The 25,661-nt window shown below is 46.8% G+C and overlaps 1 protein-coding gene across 1 annotated transcript; it reads right to left on the reverse strand.

Annotated features, from left to right (window-relative positions):
- Window positions 1-15: 15 nt before the first annotated feature.
- Window positions 16-23,892, reverse strand: LOC115330289 (defense protein l(2)34Fc). Its single transcript, XM_029992060.4, has 5 exons — window positions 23,796-23,892; window positions 2,176-2,387; window positions 363-496; window positions 179-270; window positions 16-100 (listed from the first exon to the last, which is right to left on the reverse strand). The coding sequence occupies exons 2-5, from the start codon at window positions 2,372-2,374 to the stop codon at window positions 31-33; spliced, it is 495 nt and encodes a 164-aa protein (XP_029847920.1). The 5' UTR covers window positions 2,375-2,387; window positions 23,796-23,892; the 3' UTR covers window positions 16-30.
- Between the last annotated feature and the right edge of the window lie 1,769 nt (window positions 23,893-25,661).

A 25,661-nucleotide genomic window follows, 5' to 3' on the forward strand; every position in this document is an offset into this window, starting at 1 on the left:
GTCCAACCGAATTCACCCTTCTTTATTTCTTTACTGCACAAAGACACCGTCGGAGGTGATTCCCTTCCAGTAAGTGTTGAAGGCTTGCACGACGGTTGCGCTGTGTTGGGGAGAAAGAAAACAAAAGGAACGGTTGCGGATCGTGTCACCAAGTCTATTTATGGTCCTTGGGTCTCACCTGAAGTAGACTTGTCCAGTGTAACCACTAGGTGGTGTCCAGTACACAGCCACCTGACTCTTCTCGGTGCTGCATCTGTGAGTGATCGCGTTCTGCAATAGAAGTGCCCGAAATATTTTTTATGGTGAGCCGTTTAGACAGACATGAAGAAAAATCATCCGAGGAAGGGAAAAAATTACCCTACCGCTTGTCCTCCGGAACAGTCCAAGGTCTTGCTGTTCTCGTCGGCGGTGAAGGTTCCGTGCAAGATTTGACTGGTGTTTACGTCTCGTGCCGTCAGGAGGATTCCCTTGAAAGGTATGCTGCCGTATACGGTCACTGGGGAAACGGACCGGCGAAATTGTGAGAAACTTCGTCGATGATACTACCTCGATTTGGTAAGCTAGCTAGGAGCAATTTGTTGCCCGTCCCTGATATACTGTGACGACATGACCAAGCACTACAACTACAGAAAGCACACTCCTGCTGTCTTTCTTGTGCTCTGTCTAACGTCAACGTGGACCGCAGCAAAGGATGCAAGCGCGCGTGGATTGTTTCGCAATGTGCTCCGGTTGCTCTGGCGTTTGTGCAGCCGTTGAGGGCTTCAACGCGAGGAACTCTCACTGATAGCCTCATCTGCGGTCCATGTTAGGCTGACACGGGAACTGTCAGAGTGTGCCCCCGTGGCCACAACAGAAAGGACAACGCAAATTATCAGCTCGGTCTTCAATATAGCCGTTTTCTTTTAGATTTTCTGTACAACGCCAATAGTGTTTTAGCAGGTCGTTGCCATGGTTTACAAACAAACAGCTAGTAAAAAGCATATAGATAGTAGACCGGTTGGCATCCCTACTATTGCCAATCGCAATCCTCATCACACCTCGTGTATTTTTTTTTAATCTAGCATGCGGCTAACCAGCGTATTTGTCGTGCCGCCCATTGGCATGACTGGCTAACTACTCAGGTCTATCTTATTATTTATGACTAAACGCTTCTGCTCATATGAGTTGTGGGCACAACACATGTCCGCCGAGTGCCCACGCAAGTCCGCCTAGATAACAGAGCCGTTGTGCTGGACTTTCCACGTCACCTAGTTGAGGCGATAACTCATATTGGACTGTATCAGAGCTGGATCTCTTGTGCGATCAGTGCAACCCACGAGCCCCGAACGAACGTTCATGCAGCACGCGTGCCCAATCTGACTTGTGCGTCTGACTCAACTATGGGACCATGGCGAGTGCAGCACCGCGTGTTTGTTATCTAAGATGCGTTAGTTGATCTTTTAGTGAAACGTTGCTAATGGTAGTGAATTTTTAGAGTGTTTTAGTATTGCGTATGGGAGCAAACGCAAGCAGTGTGCGCTTGCGTGTTCCACGATGCGCGTGCGCGGAGTCCAAACTGCGGTCTTGGATTGTTGCATGGCGACGACGCACATGCGCAGCGTGTAGCAAGCAACGCTAAGGCATGCGCACAACGCTTGCGTTTGGTTCAACACAATACTAAAACTCTCTATTGTCAAAGCTAAACGTTGTTGTTGTTTCATTGTTTTTTTGTTTTTTGTTTTTCTATTGGAAAAAGGAACACAACATGAAGCGGCCTTTATGGAGGCCATCATATAGAACACGCAGCTTGATGGGCCTCAAGACCAGGACTGACCAGTCACGTGCCCTTCTTGGCACAGCACATGTCTAGTGAGCGAACGCCTTTCATGGCAACGTTACTGATAACGTCAATGGCAAGCTTTCATTATTTTTCTTTTAAATTACTGCATTAAGTTGCCTTTGCGGAGCTTTTCGAATAGGCTTCCACGATGGCTCTCAAAACCAGGACTGATCACTGATGTCCTTTCCTTGGCACAGGACATGTCCTGTGTGTGTCAATCTTCGAGGGACACGTTAACGACGTTTTCAAAGACTTTTTTTTTTTTTTTTTCGAGTGAAATTGCACTACATCAAGCGAGGTTTATGAAGTTCTTGTAATAGAACGGGTTGCTCGATGGGTCTCAAGACCGGACTGACCAGTGACGTGCTGTCCTTGGCCTACGGCATTTGGAGTGGCGTGGACCACGAACGGGGACTGGGTGGTTTGCGGCTGGTTTTCTCCGTGCTGTGGGGTCTGAGAGTCGCACGCTTTGTGCGGTGCCCCTGACGGCCAGGCCCAGAGAGTGCCCGTCCCGGCCAAGAAGGCGAGCACCAGGAAAATCAGAGCGAACTGCATTCTCCTGCGCAGTCTGCGGTGAAAAAAAAAAAAAGAATTCCGTTAGCGTGAATATTTCAAGCCGGAGGTTTAGATTCTCTCTGTCAGAGAAAACTCAGAACTTTATATTTGGGAGTTTTAGAATAGGCGACCTTCTTGTTCTGGGTCCCTTGGGCAGCTTGGGGCGTCGCACCGCGCATGCGTAGAACTTCTGCTCATGCGCAGTGGGAAGCCCTAAGCTGCTCGAAAGACCCGAAGGGTTGGGACCCGACATTCGAAAATTCCGGTTTCCTGGGGATTAAAAATATCTGCCGTCTTTCTATCGCTCGAAGATGTATCGTCTGCTGAAACGTCCGCCATTTTATGACTTTCTGAGATGAGTCGTGCGCCATTTTGTGACGCTCTGAAATCTAACGTCTGCTATTTCGATTTACTCTCCAAACTATGGTCTGTCATTCTGTGGCGCTCTGAAATGAATCGTGGGTAATTCTGTGACACCCTGAACACAATTGTCTGCCATTGTGGGATACTTTGAAAACTACCGTCTGATGTTGTTCAACACCCTAGAACAAGCCGTGTGCCATATTGTGACGCTCTGAAATGAGGGGCGTGCTGTTTTGTTACTCGCTAAAGTCTATCGTCTCTTATTTTGTAGCAGTCTAAAAGTTATTGTCTGTAATTTTGTGGCATTCGTAAAGTTTCTCCCCTGTTATTTTACAACTCTCTTCGAATGACAAATTGGACTCTCTTAAGTAAATGGTGTTTCCTTCTATGATGTTATGTAATGTCTTGTCCGCCATTTTATAACGCTCTGAAATTTAGCGTCGGTCATCTTGTAGCGGTCTGAAACCCGTCATTGATTATTTGTAACGCTCTGAAATCTATTGTTGGTCATTTTGTAACGGTCCGAAACTTATCTTCGGTCATTTTGTAACGGTGTAAGATCTATCGTCTGTCATTTTGTAACGCTCGAGCCTTATTATGTGTCATTTTGGGTCACGCTAAAGTTGCTGTTGCTTTGTTTCCTTTTTATTTTGCGGCGTTCTTAAATGAATGGCGTGCCTCTTTGTGGCGTTTTGATTTCTTTCGTCTGCCATTTTGCGCGCGTTGAGAAATATTTCCTCGCCCACTACTTGAACAAATGTCTCGTACCTCGTCCGAACAGGCAACTGGTTGAGCGCGCGGCAGGGCCCGCCAGCGAGAAAGGTACGACAGGGAAATGATGAATGGGGTTCGCGGAATCTATAGCACGGCTTTCATTAGGGTCAGGCGAGCAAGCAAAAACAGGAAAGCAAGCGCGCACTCCCGCTTCAAACGCCTCTCAGCGACGGATTCCAAACCGAGATAAAAACGCAGCCCTGTTCCGACGTCTCCTTGCCTGGTATGCGGGGCACACCTCCACACGCAACCGTATTTTGGTGTCTCGGCTCTCTTGTTTTGTTACGCCTCGCTCCAGCGTCCGTCGCTGGTGTTTCGTCCCTTTCAGCCGCGTTCCGAGAACATGATCATTTGCGGGTCTAATTTTTTTTTGCCGAGCTTCCTCGTTCCGTTGCAACCGCCTTAGAGCGTCGACCGCCCCAGCTAAAGACCCCTTAATGTGTTTGTGTCAAACGGCTTTGGTCCCAGCTAGTGCCAGAATTGTGTGAGCAACATGGTGCGCGATTAAAGACCGTTCATTCTCCGTACCACGCGTTCACAAAAATCGCATATTAACGCGTCATTATTGAGGAAACGACCAGACGCTTGAGTGCATTTATGACGCACGTAAGAAGCGCTCAAATTTACGGGGTGCAACACACTTTCTTTTTATACATCGCACAACATTTTGCTGGCGACATGGCCACGATGCCCCTTGACGCGACGCAAAGCGTGAGTTTAATCAAGAGGCTTTATCGAATGCCCAACCGTGGTCGCATATTTTCGCTGGCCTAGTGATAACCGATGGAATGGTAACAACAACATTAGTCACAAGATGAACGCGACACGGAAGTATTTTAGTTGTCCCGCCTCTAACGCGAGCTTTCTACCTCGGATAACACTGCGACGTCTCGTGAGCTTGCAGGCGAAGACAGCACCACGGAAGGCAATGAGCGCGTGCTGAGTCCGAGCATCGCAAGGAGACGCCATTTTTGTCTTAATCCCGTCACTGGCGATTGGTGACGTGCGCAACCAAAAGCATCGCTCTATACTCCGTTCAGCCTTAAAGGGGTACGGAAACGAAATGCCGTGGCTCCTCGCTTCAAAATGGGCCAGCGAGAAGCGCAGTCCATATTGCGCTCGTGACGTCAAGTGCCTCTGCACAGCCAAGGGTACTGTAGTTGAGAGTGTTGCCGCTTGGTGGCGTCAACGCGTAACAATCACGCCTAGTAGTAATATCCGACGGCTGTACGTCCTATGGCCTATAGGGTGCTTTCCCATGACGTCAATCCGCCATTTTTGTTAGATGTCAGCGTGATGAAACTTGTAAGATTTTGTGCACTAACAATTTTAGGGTGTGAGGTGCATCTTCGGAGTGCTGGCCTTCTGGACGCGCCAGTCTGTTAGAACAAAATGGGGGACGAAATAACGTCGGTGAAAACACCCTTTACATAGCTTGTCCGTAACGTCATTCGCGGCCATGCCAGAATTCTTTGTGCCACAAACGTTCGGTTCACCGTGTTAGTTACACATCGCAGCACGGGGGAACCAGTAAGTATAAAGAACCTAAGAACCCTCAGTACCCAGCAAAATAATTGCGGTTGTGCGGATATTTAGACAGCGTGTATTTCGTCAGCCTTTTCAAAGTTGCGACGAGTCACTCGCTCTAAATGTGAAATTTAGCCAGTTCAATACAAGCGCTAGCCTGGGGTCTTTAACGTGCACCACGCAGTAGTGATACACGACCGCACGCTGGTACGATGCTCATGCAGATCGAAATGGACAGGGCTGGGGACTGAAACCAGGATCCCTGGGTTCTGCAGCGCGAGCTTTCGCTCCACGTGCTCCGAGCTGGTGTGCGCTAGGCTTGTACCGTACGCATTACAAGTAATCAAATTACTTGTAATCGATTACTTTTTGGAGTAATTTTGTAATCAGTTGATTACTTTTATTAGGAAGTAATCACAAGGGTAATCTGATTACTTTTTGAAGTAATAAAATTACTTGTAACCGTTACAATTTCACGGGACCCCCCCCCCCCCCCCCCCCGGGCACACACCTTTTTTTATGAAATGACAAAAATAAAATTTGCTTTTTTTTTTTTTTGAACGAAAAAAAGAAAGATTTTTGCGGAGCTGTAGGAAACGAGGTCAATTTCTTTCTATCTACAGTTTCTGTGGAATATCCGTTTTTTTTTTTTTTTCGAGCTGGGACTGGGAGTGGGAAGCCCCAGGGAAGCCACAGTGCGTGACAAAGGCCATTGAGGGCGAAGTTTGAGGAAGCAGAATGTAGCTTTGTGAGTCCTTCGTTCAAACTAGCCCCCTCACGCACGCACACACAGAAAAAAAAATCCTGCTTAGGGTACCTACTCGCAGCCCGTAGGAGAACCAGAACCGAAGAATGCCTAAAGCGGATGCAAAATATAACAAAGGCAGTTTAAATATTCCCCCTTTCCCCTACCTTGTCTTTGTGACAAGCAATGTTGCAAGTTGAGAAGTGGTCGGGGCGATCTCTTCCGCTAATGGATACTACACATGATCCGTTCCAAATCCTGGAGCTGCTGCTCTCTTGTGTAACATGCGAGCTCATCCACATGTGAATAATAAAATGAGCGACAACCCTTGCTCAAGCTTAACAAGATCTAGAACCCCCTCCGCTCCTCCCCCCCGCCCCCCCCCCCCGCCCCAAAAAAAAAAAAAAAAAAAAACACTGGCGAACGCTTAGATCATTAAACGTCTTCAAACGAATTCTATGCTTGTGTCCGCATTGTGAAGGTGCAACGACCACGAAGAGGGAGCCAGTTTTTCTTCAATACTTGTGGAAATGTGAAATATAGTTTGGAAGTAGTGCATTGTTATGAGCGCTAAAGATGTGTCTTCACACAATAAAGTAATCGGAAAAGTAACGATTACTTCTTTAAGTAATGTCCAATTACTTTTACCGTCGAGTAATCAAGTAATCTAATCGAATACTTTTTAGCCAAGAGTAATAGTAATTGTAATCGATTAGTTTTTTTTAGTAACGTGTACAAGACTGGCGCCGCTAGCCCACTCGGCCACCGATTCCCCCCCCCCCCCCCCCCCCCCTCAGTAGCCAGCAATAGCGACACCTGCAAGCTATTTAGATAGCTTGCAATACTTGTGCCGTACTTGGGCGCGTTATTTACAGCGCATCCCCGGGGGTTGGGGGGGGGGGGGGGGGGTTATGGTTGGCCTAGCAGAGGTTTTCGCATTTTCAGGTCAAGCTCCTACCTACCGTCTGCAAAGAGCGGTTATCTTAATGGTGTGGAATGCACATTGCGGAAGCACTGTAAAAGCTTTAATATATACAACGTAGTAAACAAAGTTAGCGTTCTCCGCCAAGTCACATTCCCGGCTAAGTAACTCCACGAGCGAGCCATGCTGCCGCGAGCTGGCGCTGCTTTTTAGAGGCCGATGACGTGGCGGCATTCCAAAGGAGCTTCACAGACCGCCGTCAAGCGCAGTGTTGAAATGTAATTATTCGTTTTAAAATTAGTTTTATTGGTTTTTCTCACGACGGCCCAGAAATACTAGTATAGTGCTTCTGGGCTGCCGCCACAACATAGAACACATCTGAACAAAAAAAGTTGAAACAAACAATTTCATCTCCGTAGGGATTGTCTGGTCAAATTTGCTATTCAAGAAAACATTTAGACCTCATTGTCAATGGCTAATCTTCCGGGACAAATCTGACTTTTGTGTGCTTCTCTGGTAGAGTAATTGTATTTTAAATCAAGCATTCATAAACGGCGTTTTCATTTTCAGCCTTCAGAGGAGTGGAGGCTCTGACGTTACATAAGGCAAAGAAAGCGCCGAGCTGAAACGCCCTTAAAATTTTGTCCTCCGCGTGAGCGCTACGACGTGGTTCACATAAATGTTTTTGGGAAGGAAAGGTGACCCTCATTGTGCAGTTGTCACGTCCCACACTTCTCCGCGAGATTTACAGTTATACTTCGTTTCAGCTTCGGTCCAGACGCAGCCGATGCTACAAGCGCGAGCACGTGGCCCAGAACAGTGCTTGCACTGCACGAGCGCGCGTGCTTGGCAGGGACGCTGAAAGCCCGGAGCTCGCGCTTGTAGCTTTGGCTGCGTCTGGACCGAAGCTGAAACGAAGTATAGGAGTGAAATAGAACTCTGAGTTGCTTCAGGAGCACTCTGCTCCTACGGAGGAATGAGACATAGGATCTGACAATTGCAAGCCTGGTGTGACGTCACAGCAGACATGGTAGGGCAGCCATTGATACTTGCGCAATTTGGCATGGAGTTTCGTAGAATCATTCGTCATTGATTACACTAAATTGGTGTACCGTTTAATAAAATAAAAATGGCCTAAGTTCATCATTAGGCTCCCGTAAGGTAACCATGACAAGATCTTAAGAACTTCCGGTTTTCACCGGACAATCCTTTTAAGCTGAGACTAGAAGCTCCGCCTTCAGCGCGAGGTCGCTGGCTTCCGCTGAGCTTTAAGGGGTATTCACACGAGGGAGAAATCCCGTGGATTTCTCCCCGGCACGCGCATCCCACGACGAAAACGTCAGGCTTTGCGATGTGCAAAAGCCTCGCGTTTTCATCTCGTGATGCGCGCGTGCCGGGGAGAAATCCCCGGGATTTCTCCCTCGTGTGAATACCCCTTTAGGGTGCCTGCATGTCTGTCTGTCTCAGGGTGAAGACATCCATTGTTGCACTGAATGTGCCAGCGCGTGACGCTCTCGCGCACTCGGTGCATGACTTGGGCGGTAAAATGGCGTCTGCATTAGCCAAAGCTACGCGCTCGAGCTGAGTGACACCGGATTGCGCGCACTTCAAAAGGCATGAAAAACAATTGAGCGGAAAAATGGCTGAGATGTCACCACTCAAGCAAAGGCGCGCGTGTGTATGAAGGCACTCTACTGAGCTTTGGTTTTGCGTGATTGCGCGTTCCCGTTTGTGTCAGCAAGGTCAGAAAGCTCGCGCTGAAGGCGGAGCTTCTTGTCTCAATTTAGAGGGGAACGGAGTATAGTCCCGATTGGAAAAACGCTCACTATGGCGTCTTTACACCCTGTTTAATACTTAGTGAACAACACTGTCAAAGCTGGTGGCGCGAGCATGGGCTTGATCTCGTACGTAATTTACACGCGTTCTCGCGCAAATGAAACCCTAGATAAAGCCACGCGCTCGCGCCAGTTGCTTTGGCAGCGTTGTATAGGTATGGAACGGAATATGGTTGGGTTAACAGGCAGATTGCTAAATTACCCAAACATTAAGGAGGATGCTGGGAATTGAGGTCCACGCGCCGCACGCGCTCGCTTTCTCCGTATTCATTGGAGGCCATATCTGTGTGCACGGCTGCTGAGCGCGTGCTAACAGCGATCGTTTACAGTTCTTTTGCAACGAGCATTCCGCACCATCAAAATTGCCGGTCTCAGCAGGCTATTAATGTGAGCTCGTTATGAGCATCCGCTCTAAACATCGCCCTCAAATATGGCGTCCAGTGAATACCTCCCTATAGATTCAAAGTATTTCATATAAGGCGTTGACGAGAGCGCGTACAAGGTAAAATTTGTTTTAAGCTTTGGCTTTAGAACAGTTACTATACTGCAGAACCCATCACGTGCAGCGCGTGTAATTACACACTCAGCATGCTTCTTGATGCTTAGGTAATTTAGCAAAAGGTGTATTGTGTATATACGAAACGTATTTATTATATGTACAAAGGGGATTCGTCACATCCTCTTGAGTAGCATCATCTGGAGTGACGTGGAGGGAAAAGGAAAGGGGATAGGGGGTCATACATGCCTCGCCACCCCTGAAAGACGGAGAAAGTCTAACAGGGAGTCGAGGATCTGCTTCCTGTGCTGGTTTGCAAGGTCCGGAAGGGTCCACTCTTCATATGTTGTGGGTCTTCTTGCCTGTGGGGGAAGCTTCTTCCACGCTGCTTCGCGATACCGCGAACTTTCAGCGCAGTCATACACGAGGTGGAAACACGTTGCCGGGACACCGCAGTATTCACAGTTGGGGTCAATGCCTGGGTCGTTCGGGTCTGTAGGCTTATAAAATCTAGCCTGCCAGATGGGCGTGATGGCCGTATTTGTTTGGAGCCGCCTGATGCTCACCTCCTCCCACCGGTTGTATTCCGGCGGGATCGGATAAGAATCTGGCGGAAGAAGGGAGATGAGCCTGAGTTTTCGGGCAAGCCGCTCCTCCCTTTTTATCTCGTCTGGGTCAGGTGGTATGGCAGGCCTTTTGTCTTGTTCTTGAGGTGCGAGGAGAGGATCGTGGCCTTGTGAGGGCAGGGTACATGCGTTTAGCTGCGCCCTCGCGGCCTCGTTCGCTCTCTCGTTTTCCGGTATGCCTTCGTGGCCCGGAATCCAGTCTATAACGACGGTGACGTAGAATTTTGATTGCTTAACAACGCTTCGTATTTGGAGCGCGATGTCATTCTGCGAGCGGCATCGTTTGCATTCACGGAGTGCTTCTTGTGAATCTGTGTAAATAATTACATTGGCTCGTTGGGGATTGTCTGTGGCTTCCTTGACGGCTTGCAGTATTGCCAACAGCTCTGCCGTCTTGGAGCTGCTCGTCTTGTACGTTTCCCCTCTCCATGTTTTGCTGCGGGTGGGTGAGCTCCATGCGATGCATGTGCGTCCAGCCTCATTTCTGGCCGCGTCGGTATAGACGCTTTACACACGAGCCAAATTACAGCCGCCATTGCTGACCTTCTCTTGTCTTACCAAAATGCCGAGCAACTGAAACGGTAGTTGACGATCCTCTACAAAGGCCGATGTTTTAGAAAAGGACACAGTTGAATCCAACGTGGCAATAACCTGACCTGCTATGGTAATAATGAAGTAAAATAAACGAAATAATAGGAAACAAAAATTGAAGGTCAGTTATGGCGGCGTCCATGCACAGCTGCTGCAAGGCGTCTATAGAAGACATCGGTATCGTCTCCGAGTTGTCCAATCTTCTTTAGGTGTTCTTCACTCTGGTGCTGCCGCCTCTTCTTATGGTCTTTTCCTTGGTTTTGGGGTATTGGCCTACTTGTTGAGATATCCTCCGTTTCCCACGGGGGCGGCGGATGTGCTGCAATAGTTGTTGTGTCAAGGTCCGTGGTCTTTTCTAATTTCTGCAAGATGACTCTACCATGGTCCGAGCGAGAGAGCCTTTTGAGCTGTCCCAGCACCATTTCGTCGGCAATTTCTCGGACCTTGTTCACTTGGGCAGCCTTCTCCAGCTTGGCGATAGGAGTGAACTTGGGAAGACCCGTGATGACCCTCATGGCGCTTCTGTTGAGTATATTGAGGGTCTCTTCTTGCACTCTATTAAGCCGGAGGTAGCTGAGGCCGTACACCGCCTTCAAAACGAGGAGGGCTCGGTATAATCTCTTTAGTAGATCTGACTGTGCTCCCCAGGCCTTCGTCGTGAGCTTTCGAAGTAGGTTCAGTCCATCCGACCATTGGGTTTTTGTTTGTTTCATCCAGGTCGCAGCTCCTCCATTTTGCTCAAAGGTGACGCCTAAGATCTTGAGGTTGGGGGCCTTTAGGATGGGGGTTCCATCGATTTTAAGTTGAATTTGTTCGTCGAAACGTGTGGTTTTGTGTTTTGTGACGATCATAAAGGAGGTCTTTTCAGGCGAGAGATGGAGGCCTGATTGTCTCGCAAAGGCCAGTGTTACATCCAGGGCATTTTGCATTGTTTCTTTTTGCTTTCTGGCAATTCCTTTGACGGTCCAGAGTGTAACGTCGTCCGCGTATATAGAAAAGTTGATGTTGGGTATGGCATCCAACGTGTTCGCTAGGTCTGTCATAGCCATGCTGAACAGTGTTGGGGATATCACAGCACCCTGGGGGATGCCGGTGTTTTGTGCCGCCAGGGGCTTCTGTTTGCACCAATAACTATTTGATACGTTCGCTCCTTGAGAAAAGACTTAATAAAGTTTAACATGTTGCCTCGGATTCCGCGTCTTTGTGCTGCTTCGATGACCGTCTTGTGAGGAATGCTGTCGAATGCCTTCTTGATGTCTAAGGCAACAATGGTTCTTGGTTGTCTCTTGAACTGGGGCTTCTCGTACACGTCACGATGTATCATTGCCAAGCTGTCCTGGGTGGACAAGCCAGGTCTGAAACCCGTCTGCATTGGATGCAGGTCACCTTGAGTCTCGAGGATCCATGAAAGCCTTGTTTGAACCATCTTTTCTAGAATTTTGCACAAGTTCGATGTTAGCGAAATAGGCCTGAGGTTTTGTAGGGTGTTGAGTGGCTTTCCGGGCTTGGGGATCGGGATGACCGTTGATCTCTTCCACTCAGCCGGGATTTCTCCGCCGTCCCAGATGTCGTTGTAACTTTGGAGGAGTTCTTCAAGTTCTTCTTTAGGCAAGTTTCTTAGTGCCGCGACTGTGACTTGATCGGGTCCCGGCGCCGAGTTGGTATTGGCTGCCGTGAGTGCCTCAAGTAGCTCGCCCATGGTGAATGGTGCGTTCTCGGGTGCGGGGTCTTCAACTTGAAGTGGCTGATAGATTTCGGCCTCCGGGGGCGGATGCTGCTGCGGAAAGAAGAGAGTTCCTGCCTGATCGGCAAGTTGTTCTTCTGTGATCTTGAGTTTCAAGGCGATGTTGCTGCCTGTGTTTTGTGCCTTAGTTTTGCCCGCAAGGCCGCGGTATGTCCGCCAGACCCGGCGTGGTCCCGTCTTCTCGTTAAACGAGTTGCACAGTGTTCACCATTTTCTTCGACAAAGCTCGTTGGCGTAGCGTTTTGCCTTAGCCGTCGCGTTGTTTAGGGAAATCTTGTTGCCTAAAGTCTTGCGTTTCCTGTACTTCTTGAGAGCTTCAAGTCTAGTGTCCCATAGGTTAACGAGATGTAAGTCTGGAGTCGGCATGTCTTCTTTCACTTTGTACACCTTTTTGGCTTTCTTAACCGCCTGGACAATCCTTTCTGCCAGGGGAGTTTCTTTGAGATCTTGAACGTGGGTGCGAAAGGCGTCCCACTTGATAAAACATACTTTTTTCTTTGGTGCGACACTAAGTGAAAGCGTAATTTTGATGGGCAAATGATCACTACCCATGGCGTCTGGTAGCACACACCAGCTCGCTCTAAGTTGTCTCGAAGTCCACGTGAGGTCGGGAGTAGTGTCCGTTTGATTGTTAGATTGTGCAAGCCTCGTTGTGATGCTTTTTTCGTTGCGGAGAACGAGCCGCTTTCTTTCACAGGCACGCTTAATGACCTTGCCTCTGTTGTCTCTAGAGTTGTAGCCCCATTCTGTGTGCTTGGCGCTGAAATCTCCCGCCAGTATAGTTGGGGTTCGGCTGTCTATAAGTCTTCGTATCCATGCGTCGTCTAGCTCTGTGGCGCCTGGACGAATGTAGGCATTAAAAACATCGACGGTCGTGTCTCCCTATCGAATTCGAGTGCCAACCACCTCACGATGTTCGCTGCATTCATTTTCGGTATCGATCTGAGTTTGCGGTAGGGATTTTTTAACGAGGGTGACTGTTAGTCCGGAGTTACCATTTTTTCTGATGATTATTGGCTGGAGAAAAGCATTGTAACCTCGAATCTTGAGGTTCTTGACGTTCGCCTCTTGGAGGAGGATAACATCGGGAGCCTTGTCTTTGAGTGTTTGGAGTCTGAGCTTAAGCTCCGAAAGTTTTTGTTGGAGACCCCTGCAATTCCACTGGAGGACCCATACGTTGGTTATTTTCTTTCTTTGGCGTGGCGGTTTGGGTCTGGACGCAGAGGCGCTACTTGCCATGCTGTTTGCTGATGAGTGCGTAGACGGGGTCGCATAGCTTGTCAACCTTGCTTTCGAGGGATCCGACTTTCCCTTCAAGCGTGTCAATTCTGCCATGGGTGGCTTGTACTTCTGCAATCCATCCCAAGGGAGACGACGTGGCCGAGCTGGTGTTGCTTCCTCCGCTCTGATGCAGAGGGTAGTTCCACGCATTGGAGCTAAGGGGCTGCATGGCTAATGGCAGAGTCGGAAAATTCTTAAAGGATTGCAGAAACTCCGGCGACGGTGTTTGTTGGGACGAGTTTGTGTTTGCTTGACCACTCGCGTAGGAGCTGTTGCTCTGCAATTTCTTGTGTGGAGGTGGAGGTTTCACTTTCTTGGGTGGGATCTTGCGTTTGGGGCAATCATTGCTCGTGGCAACGTGTGTCCCTCCACAGTTGACACATTTGGGTTGCAGCTTACAGTTCTCGGACGCGTCGTGCTCGTGTCCGCAACTGCTTCAGCGCTTGATATTTATAGGACAGACGTCGGCTTTGTGTCCAAGGAGGTGACAGTTATAGCACACAAAGGGCCTAGGTCTGTATGAGGTTACCCTAAAGGCCTCGCAGGCGTATCGGACGTAGTTTGGTAGGGACCGGCCTTCAAAGGTAATGAGGACCGTTCTTCCTGACTGGCCGATGATTCTGGCCGAGGAGATCTGGTGGGTTTTGCACTCCAGTTCTTTTGTTAGCGAATCAGGAGTCTCGTCGTTGTCGTATCCTCGCAGATAAATGACTCCCTTGATTTGCGAGCTTGAGGTTGCCACGTATGGCTTCATTTCAAGCGCTTTTCCTTTAGGTCGATTTTGCCTATTGTCATGAGCTTGTCGATGGCTTCACGGTTCTTCGTGGTGATAGCGATGGTGTTTGAACGTTCACTCGTGTGAACTGAGCACTCCTTGTCGCTTACGCCGGTCTTGGTAATAGCGTCGCGGATGTTTTTGCTCGCAATGTTGTAAACGTCTTCGCGACACACGGGCTTCAGGACGACCGTGTGCGTGGGTGTCTGTGACGTGGATTTATCGGACCGGTTGCGTCGGCGACGTCTCGTGTATTGCTGCCACGTGCCATCTTGGTTGTCTTGTTCCATGGGGGCCGCAATACCATCGCCACCGGCGAGATTTTGTGTGCCCTGGCTCGAAGCTTCGGTGCCAGGAGTCAAATGTTGTGACTCGGTGTTGTCGCTGGAGATTTCGTTCATGTAGTTGAAGAACGCGTTTTTGTTCTGCAAGAACATTGCAATGTCTTTTTCGTGCTCTTCATAAGCGCTGTACTTCTTTTTGTTCAGCTCTATGCGAGCGTATTCTTCTTTTTTTTCTCTGAATGCCTGGAACTCTGCCCAGTGCTCGTCGGAAATAACAAGTCCTACCTTCTTTGAGGCGGAAGCTTCCTCCTCCGTTCTTGAATATGGGCTTGCGAGCGCCATGTTTCTTTTTGCTGGTCGAATCTTCCCCGCGGCTTGAGAGTCCTGTGTAGTGGCCGGGAGGGCCTGAAGGTCCTCTTCGATGCCGTTGACTTCCAGGGATAGATGAGGGGTCGGGTCCAGGGTTTCTAACGGATCGTCGGGTCCCGAAATCGGGATCCGGCGGTGAGCTTGTTAGCTGTGAACCTAACGTTCGATGGGCCTTCCTTTTCTCAAGGTGTATTGTGCTTTCATCGATGGAAAGAAGAGTAATGTTAGACCGTCGACGTTGACGGTGTTGGTTTAAACACGCGAGGACTCCAAGCTTCAATCGTGCTTTTTGAACACATTATCGAGCTTGCAGTTCGCAACCGAGGATAAGTGGCTGAGGATAACTGGCCCCTGTTTTGTGTAACATTTTTTTTAGCGACACTAGACCGACAAATTTCAGATAGGCTTGCAAATCGTAGATGACTACCTTTTAATTTTAGACGCAGAGTCGGGTTTGGAGAAAGCGGTTGAACAGTTTGTTGAGGTTTTGATGGAGTTGTCAGGTGGAATTAAATATACCTGGGAATTGCCTTTGAAGAACGGCATTCAGTTTTTAGGCATTTAGTTTCTTTTTTTTTTTTTTGACGAACATGCCTGTTGGCAATATTGTCCGCGTACTAAAAAAAAAAAAAACTGGTTTTGTGTGAAACTGCTCGCTCTAAACTGGCAAAAAGGGGGATAACCTTAACATGTCTAAGTGCGGTTCTGAAAGAAAGTTGCAATCATCAGATGAACATCGGTTTTAAACAACAAGTAAAATGTTAAGACCCGCGGGGTACCCCCTAACCTAATCTTTAGCTGTTGTGAGAGCCTTCTTCAAAAGCTAAAAAGAAAGGGGAAAAAAGGCAGTGATGCAGGTAAGCTAAACAGGGGAAAAAGAAAAACAGCGATGCAAGTAAAGAAAGGAAACGAGTATACAAGTCATTTCGTACATGCATGCCGTGTCTCACAATCTAAAAAAATAAAAAGTAGCTGGCAGATATGATAATAACGTGGTCTTTTCGGCACCGTGTAAACTTGCTAGGATCTGTCCGATGTTTACGAGGCAGAAAAAAAGCACCGTGTTCCAAGAAACACGCGGTGCAATGTACTGCGTGTGTCACCAACGTGGTGTACGAGATTCCGTTTAGTTGTGGCAGAGTCCACATTAGGCAGACTGGGCGCTTCTCCAATGATAGAGCACGAGAACATAATCTGTGTGTGCTCAACAACGTGGTGGGCCATCTTGCTGACGATTGTAGGCGATGTGAATGTAAACCTGACCTGATTTCCACGAAGTTTTTAAGAAAGGCAAAAGACAAAAACGTAAAGAAAAATTATAGAGACATTCTACATAAAAAAAAAGCAATTGCGTCAGCGCTCCGACTGTGTTATCTGCTTCAGAGTGAAATGGTGTTTCTAGATGTCTTTGATGTCTTTGTCTTTGATAGTGGTGATCGAGTGCGATGTGGTTTGGGCGATATGGATAAATACATTTAGGTGTCGAAGTTGATAATAAGAACCAGTTAAGAGTGAAGCGCCTGTGCTGCCGTCCGTGTTTCTTCATTGTCCCCAATTGTTCGCGCTTTTTAACCTTTTACTAAACACCTTTCCAGGGTACCGAAGTTCCACGCCGTGGCGCCCGAATTCATTCATATCCGTTTCGAGATTTCGTAGCCTTGCATAGTACACTTTACAAGAACTGTACACCCGTGAGCGATATGAAGGTGAATAGCCCTCTTCTTGTTTTCGACGCTCCTGCAAGTTCCGGAACAAGCTCTGTTCCAGAAGAGGGCTAGAGCCTAGAACGCAAATTTGAGACCCTTGGCCACGTACCATTTGAGACGTTGAGAGTTAATACAGCTTTAGGGAGCCGAAAAACAGGCAAGGAACCAGGTAAGGTGTTCACCTTCATATTGCCGGCGGTTGTACGCATACCGCGCTTAATTGGCGCTGTCGACAGGTGTTTCAGCTAACTGTGTGGCGCTGTGGATAGCCGTTTTAGATCATTTGCGACATAATTTACAATGCAGTCTAACTGCACTACTGTAATCATTACTCCGGGCTCCACGTTAAAGACCCCAGGTAAACAGTCATACCGCGCTAGTCAAATATCTTATTTCGAGAGAATTCACCTGTCTGTATAGATATCCAGAAATACCAATCATTTACTCGACTAGGGTGGTCTGTGCCGTGATTCCATTCCAATCGCGAACTTTATCGCTTAGAGCTTATCCGTTTATTTTTGTAATCACATCAAGCGGCTGGCATTTTCGTTGTTGTTTTGTTTGGGCTTTTCGCGCGTTCAAAAGGCCGTCGTATATAGGAAGTAGCATTTTATCGATTTATATACAACTCCATACAACATATTCAGGAGTGGACAGCGACAAAGATTCAAACAAAATCTCCAGTTCTTGTGATAGCTTGACAATTGCATTTCTGGCCAGATGAAGCTTGCAGTGATGTTCCGTAACACTAGATGCACCCTATCATGTAGAATTCGGCACTTGCGCTACTCGTGTTGCTGGACTCTGCTTCGTCATTGACCCTATTTGCGTGCCTCAACGGCGGCATTAAGTTTTATGAACGCCTTGAAGCGTACAGATCTCTGGCGCGGTGTTCAAGCCACCGTCCGTCAAGGTCAGGGCAGACGCTCTGATAGGAAAGAACGCGCGCCCAGATGCGAGACACCTCTTTTTTTTCATCATCTCCTTAGTTGCTCCGTTTGAACGGCGGGGGCGCTGTCGGCTGAGGTTAATCAGGCGCTCGTGAAGAGGACTTTATCTGGTCGATCGCGTCGCGTACTGTTTTAACATTTCTGGAGCACGGAAAAGCGTTTCCTAGCATTCCAGATAAAGCTTCAGATAACCGGCCACCGTGATTATGAGAACCAAGAGGGCTGAAGTAAGGACGAGCCGGCTAGTTCGTCTTGTTTTAATGGGTCACAGTATACGCGACCTTCAGGTTGCACGCTCGAGTGACGCGTTGCGGCGTGGCGTACCGTCTGGACGAAGCCGAAGCTCGGTAGGATGCCGGGCGCCATGGCCTCTTTCTGTCCGGTTTCTTGATCTCCGACAGCGTACGCATGACACGGTGAATCGCGCTCCATCGATCCGTGCGCGAAGGGGGGCACAGTTGTGTCGAGGCCAGATAGCGTTTTGCACGTTTGTATTAGTATACAGGCGTTTGCTTGTCCTTGTGCCTGCATAGTCGTGACGGCCGAGGAGGAAGATAACTATTCCGTTGATTCTGCCGTTAAAGTCTTAACTCAATAAATAGGTCACTGGAAGACTGGAGGTGCTGGAGAACACAACACTTTAAAGATGCCTCGCCAGAACAAGTTCACTCGATTCTTGGAAAGTAACCCCAAGTTACCCGCATGATTGCCATTTTGGTACAGGAAATGAGTTGTTTCTTCTTGACCTCCGCGTTCGTGGTGAGCCAATGCAAATTCGTGGTGACAGGCAGCTTTATTGGTATAATTCTTGCGTAACCAGATTTTGTTATACAAACACCGGCGAAACAGGCGCACATCTTGGCAACGCCACCACATGCTGCGTAGGTGCTTGGCGCCACTGAGAAATCATTGTCCGGTCTTTGAAATACAGAAGAACAATACATGTTGTAAGCGAACCGTGGATTTAAGCACGATTGATGAGTTGATTGCATACACAGTGCCAAAGAAGCTCATATTAGCGAGAAACACTCTAAATGCAATGACACTTCATAGAGAGCTTGGCGCGATTGGTTCAGAACGACCTTTGCAAAGGTACGACGGTTTGAAAGGACCAAAATGGCGATTGCGCTGGCAGCAGGGACCCAACAGCCAATCGCGTTGCGAGGTTTTCGTCGTCTGTGTATTAGTATTTGTTTCTGTCTGGCTGGCAGGCAGAAAAGGTAATGGCGTATACTTTCCCAAAATCCAGTGACTTCAGCCAGAACTATCATGAATTTTAAAGAATTACGCCCCTTCCAGACAGAGCAAAAAATACTGCACTGCGACGCTCGCGTGGAAAAGACACAACCGTGCTGAGACGTCTTGACACGTATACCTAGAGAAATTGGGTGAGAGGAGGAAATGAAAGCACATGGTGACGTCAGAAAGCCGAGCTCTGATTGGGCGAATTAGAGGGTACACGCAAAGGCTAGATGTTTTTGTTTGTACTCATCATTCTAACAGTGAGTTGAGGCAAAGCTGAGCGTTTGCTCTGATTAGGTGGGAGACGGTGAGTAAAGACGAAGGCAGCTAGGCTTTTCCTGTGTGCCCACTAATCTTACGGTAGCGCGATACTTATATACAAGGACAAGAGGTAAGAACAAGACAACACAGTGCGCCAAAGGAATGCTGACTGTTGGGCGAGTCGGTGATGAATCTTTGAAAACGCGGTCGTGCTTACACACAGGGAAGGCTTAAGGATACACACTTTCCTAAGTTCAGTATGGCAACTTTGGTTACTATCATCATCATTATCTGAGGAATGACATCTGTGCCGTATATTAGTGGCGGCCTTCTGGTGGCCGATGAAGAAAGACGTTGAAGGTAAGCGGATGGTGGTGATGCCTATGGATTCGAGGGGGTTGGTACAATGATTGTGGCGTGGGGATTGAACGCAAGAGCCATCATAAGCGTTCATTTCTAACTCGGATTTAGTTAATCTGTGGGCGGCACACAATCGACTCTAAGGCCCTTTGGTGTATTTTCTCGTTCTCGCGTGAGTTAAAACGTGGTGGCGCCAGTGTGTAAATGTCCTCAAACGCTTTCGGTTCTGAACTAGACGGCAAGTTTCGCAATATTTTGCGAGATAAAATTGACGCGCCATTTTGGAAAAATGGTCGCTTATGTCACTGTCACGCCTGATGCACCCGCTACGGTAAAATACCGACGCGTAAAAAAAAGAAAAAAAAAAAGAAGTTAGGTATTTTCGGACCGGAAGTGTGCCAGGACTACTCAATACCATACTTGGGTAGGAAGTCAATTACTGTAAGTTAATTATTTTCTTTGGTAATTGGTATTTGTAATTAATTCTGGCTAAAGGGACTTGCAATTATAATTTAATTAGTTTATAGAGTCAGTAATTGCAAAAGTTCAAGTATTTTGCAAGACTTTGCGGCACCGATGAAAAACACTCACACACAAACTCACACACACGCACAACATAAACAGCGTTGCATTGTTTGTTGTTTTGTTGCTCACACTGCGGGCTGATAGACGATTCTCTTTGGAGCCTACCTCAACGGCACCGTGTAGCGCCGTCTGCGGTGCGAGCAAAAAACAATAGCGTAAACATGTCAAAATATTGAAAGAAAAAAAAAATTGAGCTTCAGCTTTCAGCCGAGGTTGGGAAATTTAATTGTCTCTGAAGTTATTTTTCTTTCATTTTTGTCAGCTTTTTACGTCCCTCTTACAGTACTGTCACATATGCGTATCTTTGTATTATTTTCGAGTTTATTTCACGTAGGTTTTAGTTCGGATATTATTTGCATAAGCACTTTGGAGACTGACCTTACGCCTGTGGCTATGGTCATCAATGGTCCGGGGGCTCCGCTTCGGTAGTTATATATTTCTGAGCCATTACGAATTCAACTCAATGTAAATAATTTACAATACCATGAAGTTTGTATGTGAATGTGGTCATATTAGCGCGTGTGGATTTTGCTTTCATATTAACACTTGTAAAATATTCCTATGTGACTAATTGTCACATTTTTATTTGCCTGGCTAACTAAAGTCTGTCAACCCAATTTGTTCTTTGGCGATCTGGCATCTTGAGCATGTCAACTAATTTATTATTATTTATTGAAAATATAAAAACATAGCACTTTATATCCCCACACTGTCAACTTCCATCATGAATTTAACAAAATTCATAAATAGACAGTACAGTACGTGAACATTTAAGTAAGGTGTGAATAAATACGTTGCATTCTATACAACTCATTTAAAATCATATGGCCCAAGTTGGGCCGCTATCGGAAATAAGTAGTTGTAAAGTAATTTTATGACTTTTTAAAAGTAATTTGTAATTGTAATTAATTACTTTCCACATAGTAGTAATTGTAATTGTAGTTAAACTACTTTTGAAGCAAAGTAATTGTAAATAAATTACATTTTGGAAGTAATTTACCCATGTATGCTCAATAGATGGCGGCACTGAGTTTGTTGCCAAACAAATTCGAGGTGTCTATGTGGATCGGAGCTCCGTTCTGACCAGTTATATCTTTGTCGCCGCCATCGAAACTGAAAGTAAATTAGAAGAGACCGTACAGTGACTTCCTCGCTTGCCGTTGACTTGCCAAGGTAAGGAAGGTGCCCGATAAAACACAAGTGCACTACCGCCAATGGTACGGAAAAAAAAACCCAGCTATATGATCTATTAGATGGCACTGGATTTCGGAATATACCCTTTCGGAAATTCAGTGCCACCTGGCGTCATACCAATGGTGGTAATGGATTTGTAGTTTATCGGTCACTGTCGCTACCAGGTGGCGAATTCTACCCCCTGGCAACACTGAGGCAAAGCCTCGTGCCTAGGTGGGGCAAGCTACCAGCCGATACAAACGGTATACTGTCTTTTTTTTTTTAAGGTATACGAATATCTATGTGGAGAAGTGAGCCTGGCAACACTGAGGCAAAGCCTCGTCGCTAGGTGGCACAAGCTACTGCCCGATTCAACGGGCATAGCCAATATTACCCATCCATCCGGTGAAACGCGGGGAACGCGACGCAACACAACGCAGTCAACAAAAAGTCGGCGCTTTCCCTATACGACGATGCGCTCAGGAGTGAGCGCGAAAAATAAAATGGGGTCAGCTAAGCCTTCTACCGAAACACTCGCACGGCACGTTGCACTCTCGATTTCGGTGCCGATAGACAGCAAACCGATCTTCGAACAGTCTAGTCATTAGTATTTTTGTCACGCCACTGCCGGGAACTGGGTAAGCGAAGCCGGAAAACGACGGGCGTCGATCCGTTTTTCCGAGGCCAGATTAGAGGGTAAAATCACCTCAGAAATGACAAAAACATGTGTGCGTCTATCTTTTTTTTTTTTTATTACAGCGATAGTATTTTCTGCGAGGTTTCACGGCGGATCCCGTGTGTGTTTCATGTACGTCGTGGCCCGCCAAATTTAACGGAAAATCAGTGTCGCGGCATCTTGACATTACAATGTCAGCAGATTGAGACGGTAAATTAAGTGACGTAACAAGTTTTCCGCTCAATTTATCGAAACATTTCTCCGCTAAACTTAACGGGAAAGCGCATCTGCCAATTTTAGCGGGAAATCACAGTGTCGTGACACTGTCACGTCACGGTGTCAGCAAATTGTGAAGGCATGTCGCCTGATGTCATAATTTTTCCGATAAATTTATTCCTCCAAATTTAGCGAAAATTGTCAATAAACTTAGCGGGGTGTTTTATCCGCTAAATACGGCGGGGAATCACCAGCGTCCTGACATTGCGAAGGCATGTCACATGACGTCAAAAGTTTTCCGCTGTATCCAGCGGAGAAATGTCTTCACTAAAGTTAGCGGGAAAATGTCTTTGCCAAGTTTGGCGGGAAAACCTAGCCGCTAAGTGTATCACTAATTGAGCGTCACGTGACGTCACGGTAGCGCCTACAAAAGCGGACGCAACGCCCCACAATTTATGAAGCTTGACACAAAAATGTCAAAATATTTTGTTTACTACATACACTACAAGTTCATTACTTTATTAATGTTCACAACCATCTTACGAATGCAAACTGTGTGGTAACGCGATGAGAACGAAACAACGAATTAATTTTTGCCCCATTCCTTTAACACGAATCCTCTTAAGAATTCTTTATTTATTTGATATTTAAATGCATTGACGATTGGAACTGTTTATCAACGAACGCTGCAAATAGTAGAGATGTGTGTGATTCTCTTGATAACGGTTTTAACGCTTGAGGGGGTTTTCCTTTGACCTCGCTGTTGGCAGTTTTACGTGGTGCGGGTTGGCGACGTTGTCCTTGAGTGGGCGCGTACCAATGGAAGGGATTAACCGAGGATTAGCGCGATGTCAAAACGAAGTGAAAGTCACTTGTGCACTATAGATTCCGTTTCATGTAAATGTTTTGCCTTGAGACTGGAAGGCCGCTAAAGGCGTGATCGTATGGATTCTACAATCTAATCGTGGAATTGACTATGGAGCGTTGAACGTGAATCCAAAAATCGCTCCAAATTAAATTATATTTCGCATGGCGAGGGCTATACTGGCCACTGGGAAGGGTTTGCATCAAACAGTTGTTGCGCTGAAGCGTCGATCTTTGGCAAGAAAAAAAAAAAAAAAGAAGATAGTGGTTGAGAGTTTCATGTTTTGTTTAGATGTTGGGATCCCGCGTTGCGTGGGTGTCACTACTACCTTATACTGTCGGGAGTCGGAGTAGTCAGTCTTTAAAAAAAAAAAAAAACATTTAGGTCCCTTTAATCAGACATGTAACTGCTTTTATATAACTAAATGTCTAGGCATAGTGTAATCAGGTATGTGCAGCCCTGTTGAGGCGTCTTCTTCATTATTATTCCCCCTTCCCAACGTTAATTATGATGACGACGTTTACATGACTTCAAACGCGATTTTTGCAAAAATTAAAGAATCGCTATATATAAGGTTGATTTCTGTCGGCTTTCAATGCATTGATTGATACCTCTCGAAGTACGTGACTTCCGATGAAAAGATCAGAAGATCTTCCTCAGACGGACTTTCAACTTTAATTAAAATGTGAAAGAATTGCAATCGGGTATTTTTAAAGTGTTTTTTGCAAATTCGACATAAAAAAAAAAAAAAAAAATTTAAAACATTTTTCACGAAAACCTTTTTTTTTTTAGTTGCTGCGCCCGGTACAGAATATAAACAACGAAAAACGCCGATTTTTTACTCGCTTACCCACTTTTTTATAGATGCTGACTAAGGTCGACCTGTTAACTATAGTTCGCCGATGTGCTTTGATGTTCACTTCTTTTGACGTTTTTCGCATATAATTAATGCCCCCCCCCCCCCCCTTCTTGTCCCTCTCTCCCCTCCGCCCCTGCAAAATTATAGCTACCGAAAAATGCCGAATATCAGGAACCGAAACGAACACGCAACTTACATTCGGGCGGAGGATCGAAGATTCCGGTGGCTTCCGGTCGCTTACCGACGGCAGTCCGCGACGGTAGTACCGCGCTACTCTGTCTGCTCCTCTGTCTGACCTAACGAGCGGGCGACGAAATCACTTTCCCTCTCCCCTTTCTTACGGGATGACGACAGCCCACGTCCCCGGATGTGGGACGCTGGCCCCTTTACACGCAAGGCGGGCCGCGATCCCCGCGGGGCGAGCGCGTGCTCACGCCTACTGTCCATACTGCGTGTAGGGACGAGAAAGTGAGATCATGACGTCACGGACTTCTTCCTCCAGACGGGTTTGTACAGTCCTCGTTGCGAGCAGTCAAATTACTTGCAATCAATGGCTTGTTGTAGTAATTTTGTAATCGTGTGAAAGCCTCTCTTAGGAGCTAATCACGAAAGTAATCCGGTTACTAAAAGTACTAAAATTACTCGTTTTTCGTTATCACTTTTTTCTCCCCTTTCTAATGGCGAATTATTTTTGCTACGTGTTTTCTGCCGAAGAATGCTTGAAACGAGTCACTGACGGACGAATGATCTTCCGAAATTGGTGCATTGAGAAGGTAAGTAGTTTCTGATTCGGCGATTGTAATCCGATAGTGGACAGCACGAAAGACCAGTTTCCAAACCAGCTGGAAAAAAATTGTCGTTTTGAGAATCTGAACTTTTGAAGTAACCGGAAAGGTAACGATTGCTTCTTCAAGTAACTGCGCATTACTTTTCTTCTCGAGTAATCGAGGGATCTAATCAAATACTCTTCAACCTAGAGTAATTCGTAATTGTAGTCAAGTATTTTTTTTTAGTAACTTGTACAAGACTGGTGACAGGTAAGTTCTTAAGCTGTCACAAGCACTTAGTAGATGATGATCCGCCTTCGTCTCACGGTCATTGCCCTCTGCCACGTCTTGGTTGCGTGTGCGATGAAGTTCCATTAACGTAGAAAGCTTGCGCTTGAGGGAGAGCCTCTACTTTTTTGCTTGTCGCCGACTATAGTTTTTCAGCGATATCAGGGTTTTTGGGAAGCCTCACGTTCACTTCATGCAGTGTGGAGGGACCAGAAAGTGCCACAGGATGAGTCGTGACGTCACCAACATCAGCTTCCAGGGCCCGTTTGCTCGAAGCCGGTTAACTTTAACCGCGGTTAAAAATTAACCGATCTTCCCTACTAGGTACCTAGGAGTACTTAGCCAAGTTTGACGAGGGCTGGTTGAGCGATAGTTTCGTGTTTTGTTGTGGGGTGGTAGTTGTTGTCACCTACTGGTTTGTAGAGAGTATAAGTAACTTCCGTGGAAAAGTTCCCGAAAAAAAAAAAGGGGGGGGGGGGGGGGCAAAAAAGCGCGCTACCGGGTTTTCGCGACGCAGTGCGGCTTGCATTTGAGCTTAAGAAACATTTTTGTTGCTCGTAATGCAAATATTGGGTAAGGTAAAACTAAATTAACCCTCGTTTGGAAAATTTCTCAATATTTGGATGTCTAAAGTTCAGATCAGAAAAACAAGCGCCCGTGTTTGTTCTCTACCTTGTGTACGTATTTTTAGCACTTTTAACCATGGTTCAATACAAACAAGCCTCGTTGAAATTTTCTTCCAAGTTTGAAAAAGGACGAAGAAGGTCAGTCCTCGAAACGATGAGGAAGATATAAGCAGTGAAATGCGGGCGGCACATCGGCAGCATGGTTGGCCAGCATAAACGAAGGTATATAACACCCCTCATCAATTAAAAAAAAAAAAAAAAAAAAAACTGTAATTCGGCTCCAGTGAAAAAAGACATAGTAAATTACCCAAGCATCGAGGAGAACGCTGGAAGTGTAATTCTGCAATCCGCGCGCGCTAGCGCGCCTTCCTCATATAAAAG

This window comes from Ixodes scapularis, unplaced genomic scaffold (assembly GCF_016920785.2).
Source record: "Ixodes scapularis isolate PalLabHiFi unplaced genomic scaffold, ASM1692078v2 PGA_scaffold12__126_contigs__length_90152505, whole genome shotgun sequence".
Taxonomy (NCBI): Eukaryota; Metazoa; Arthropoda; class Arachnida; order Ixodida; family Ixodidae; genus Ixodes; species Ixodes scapularis.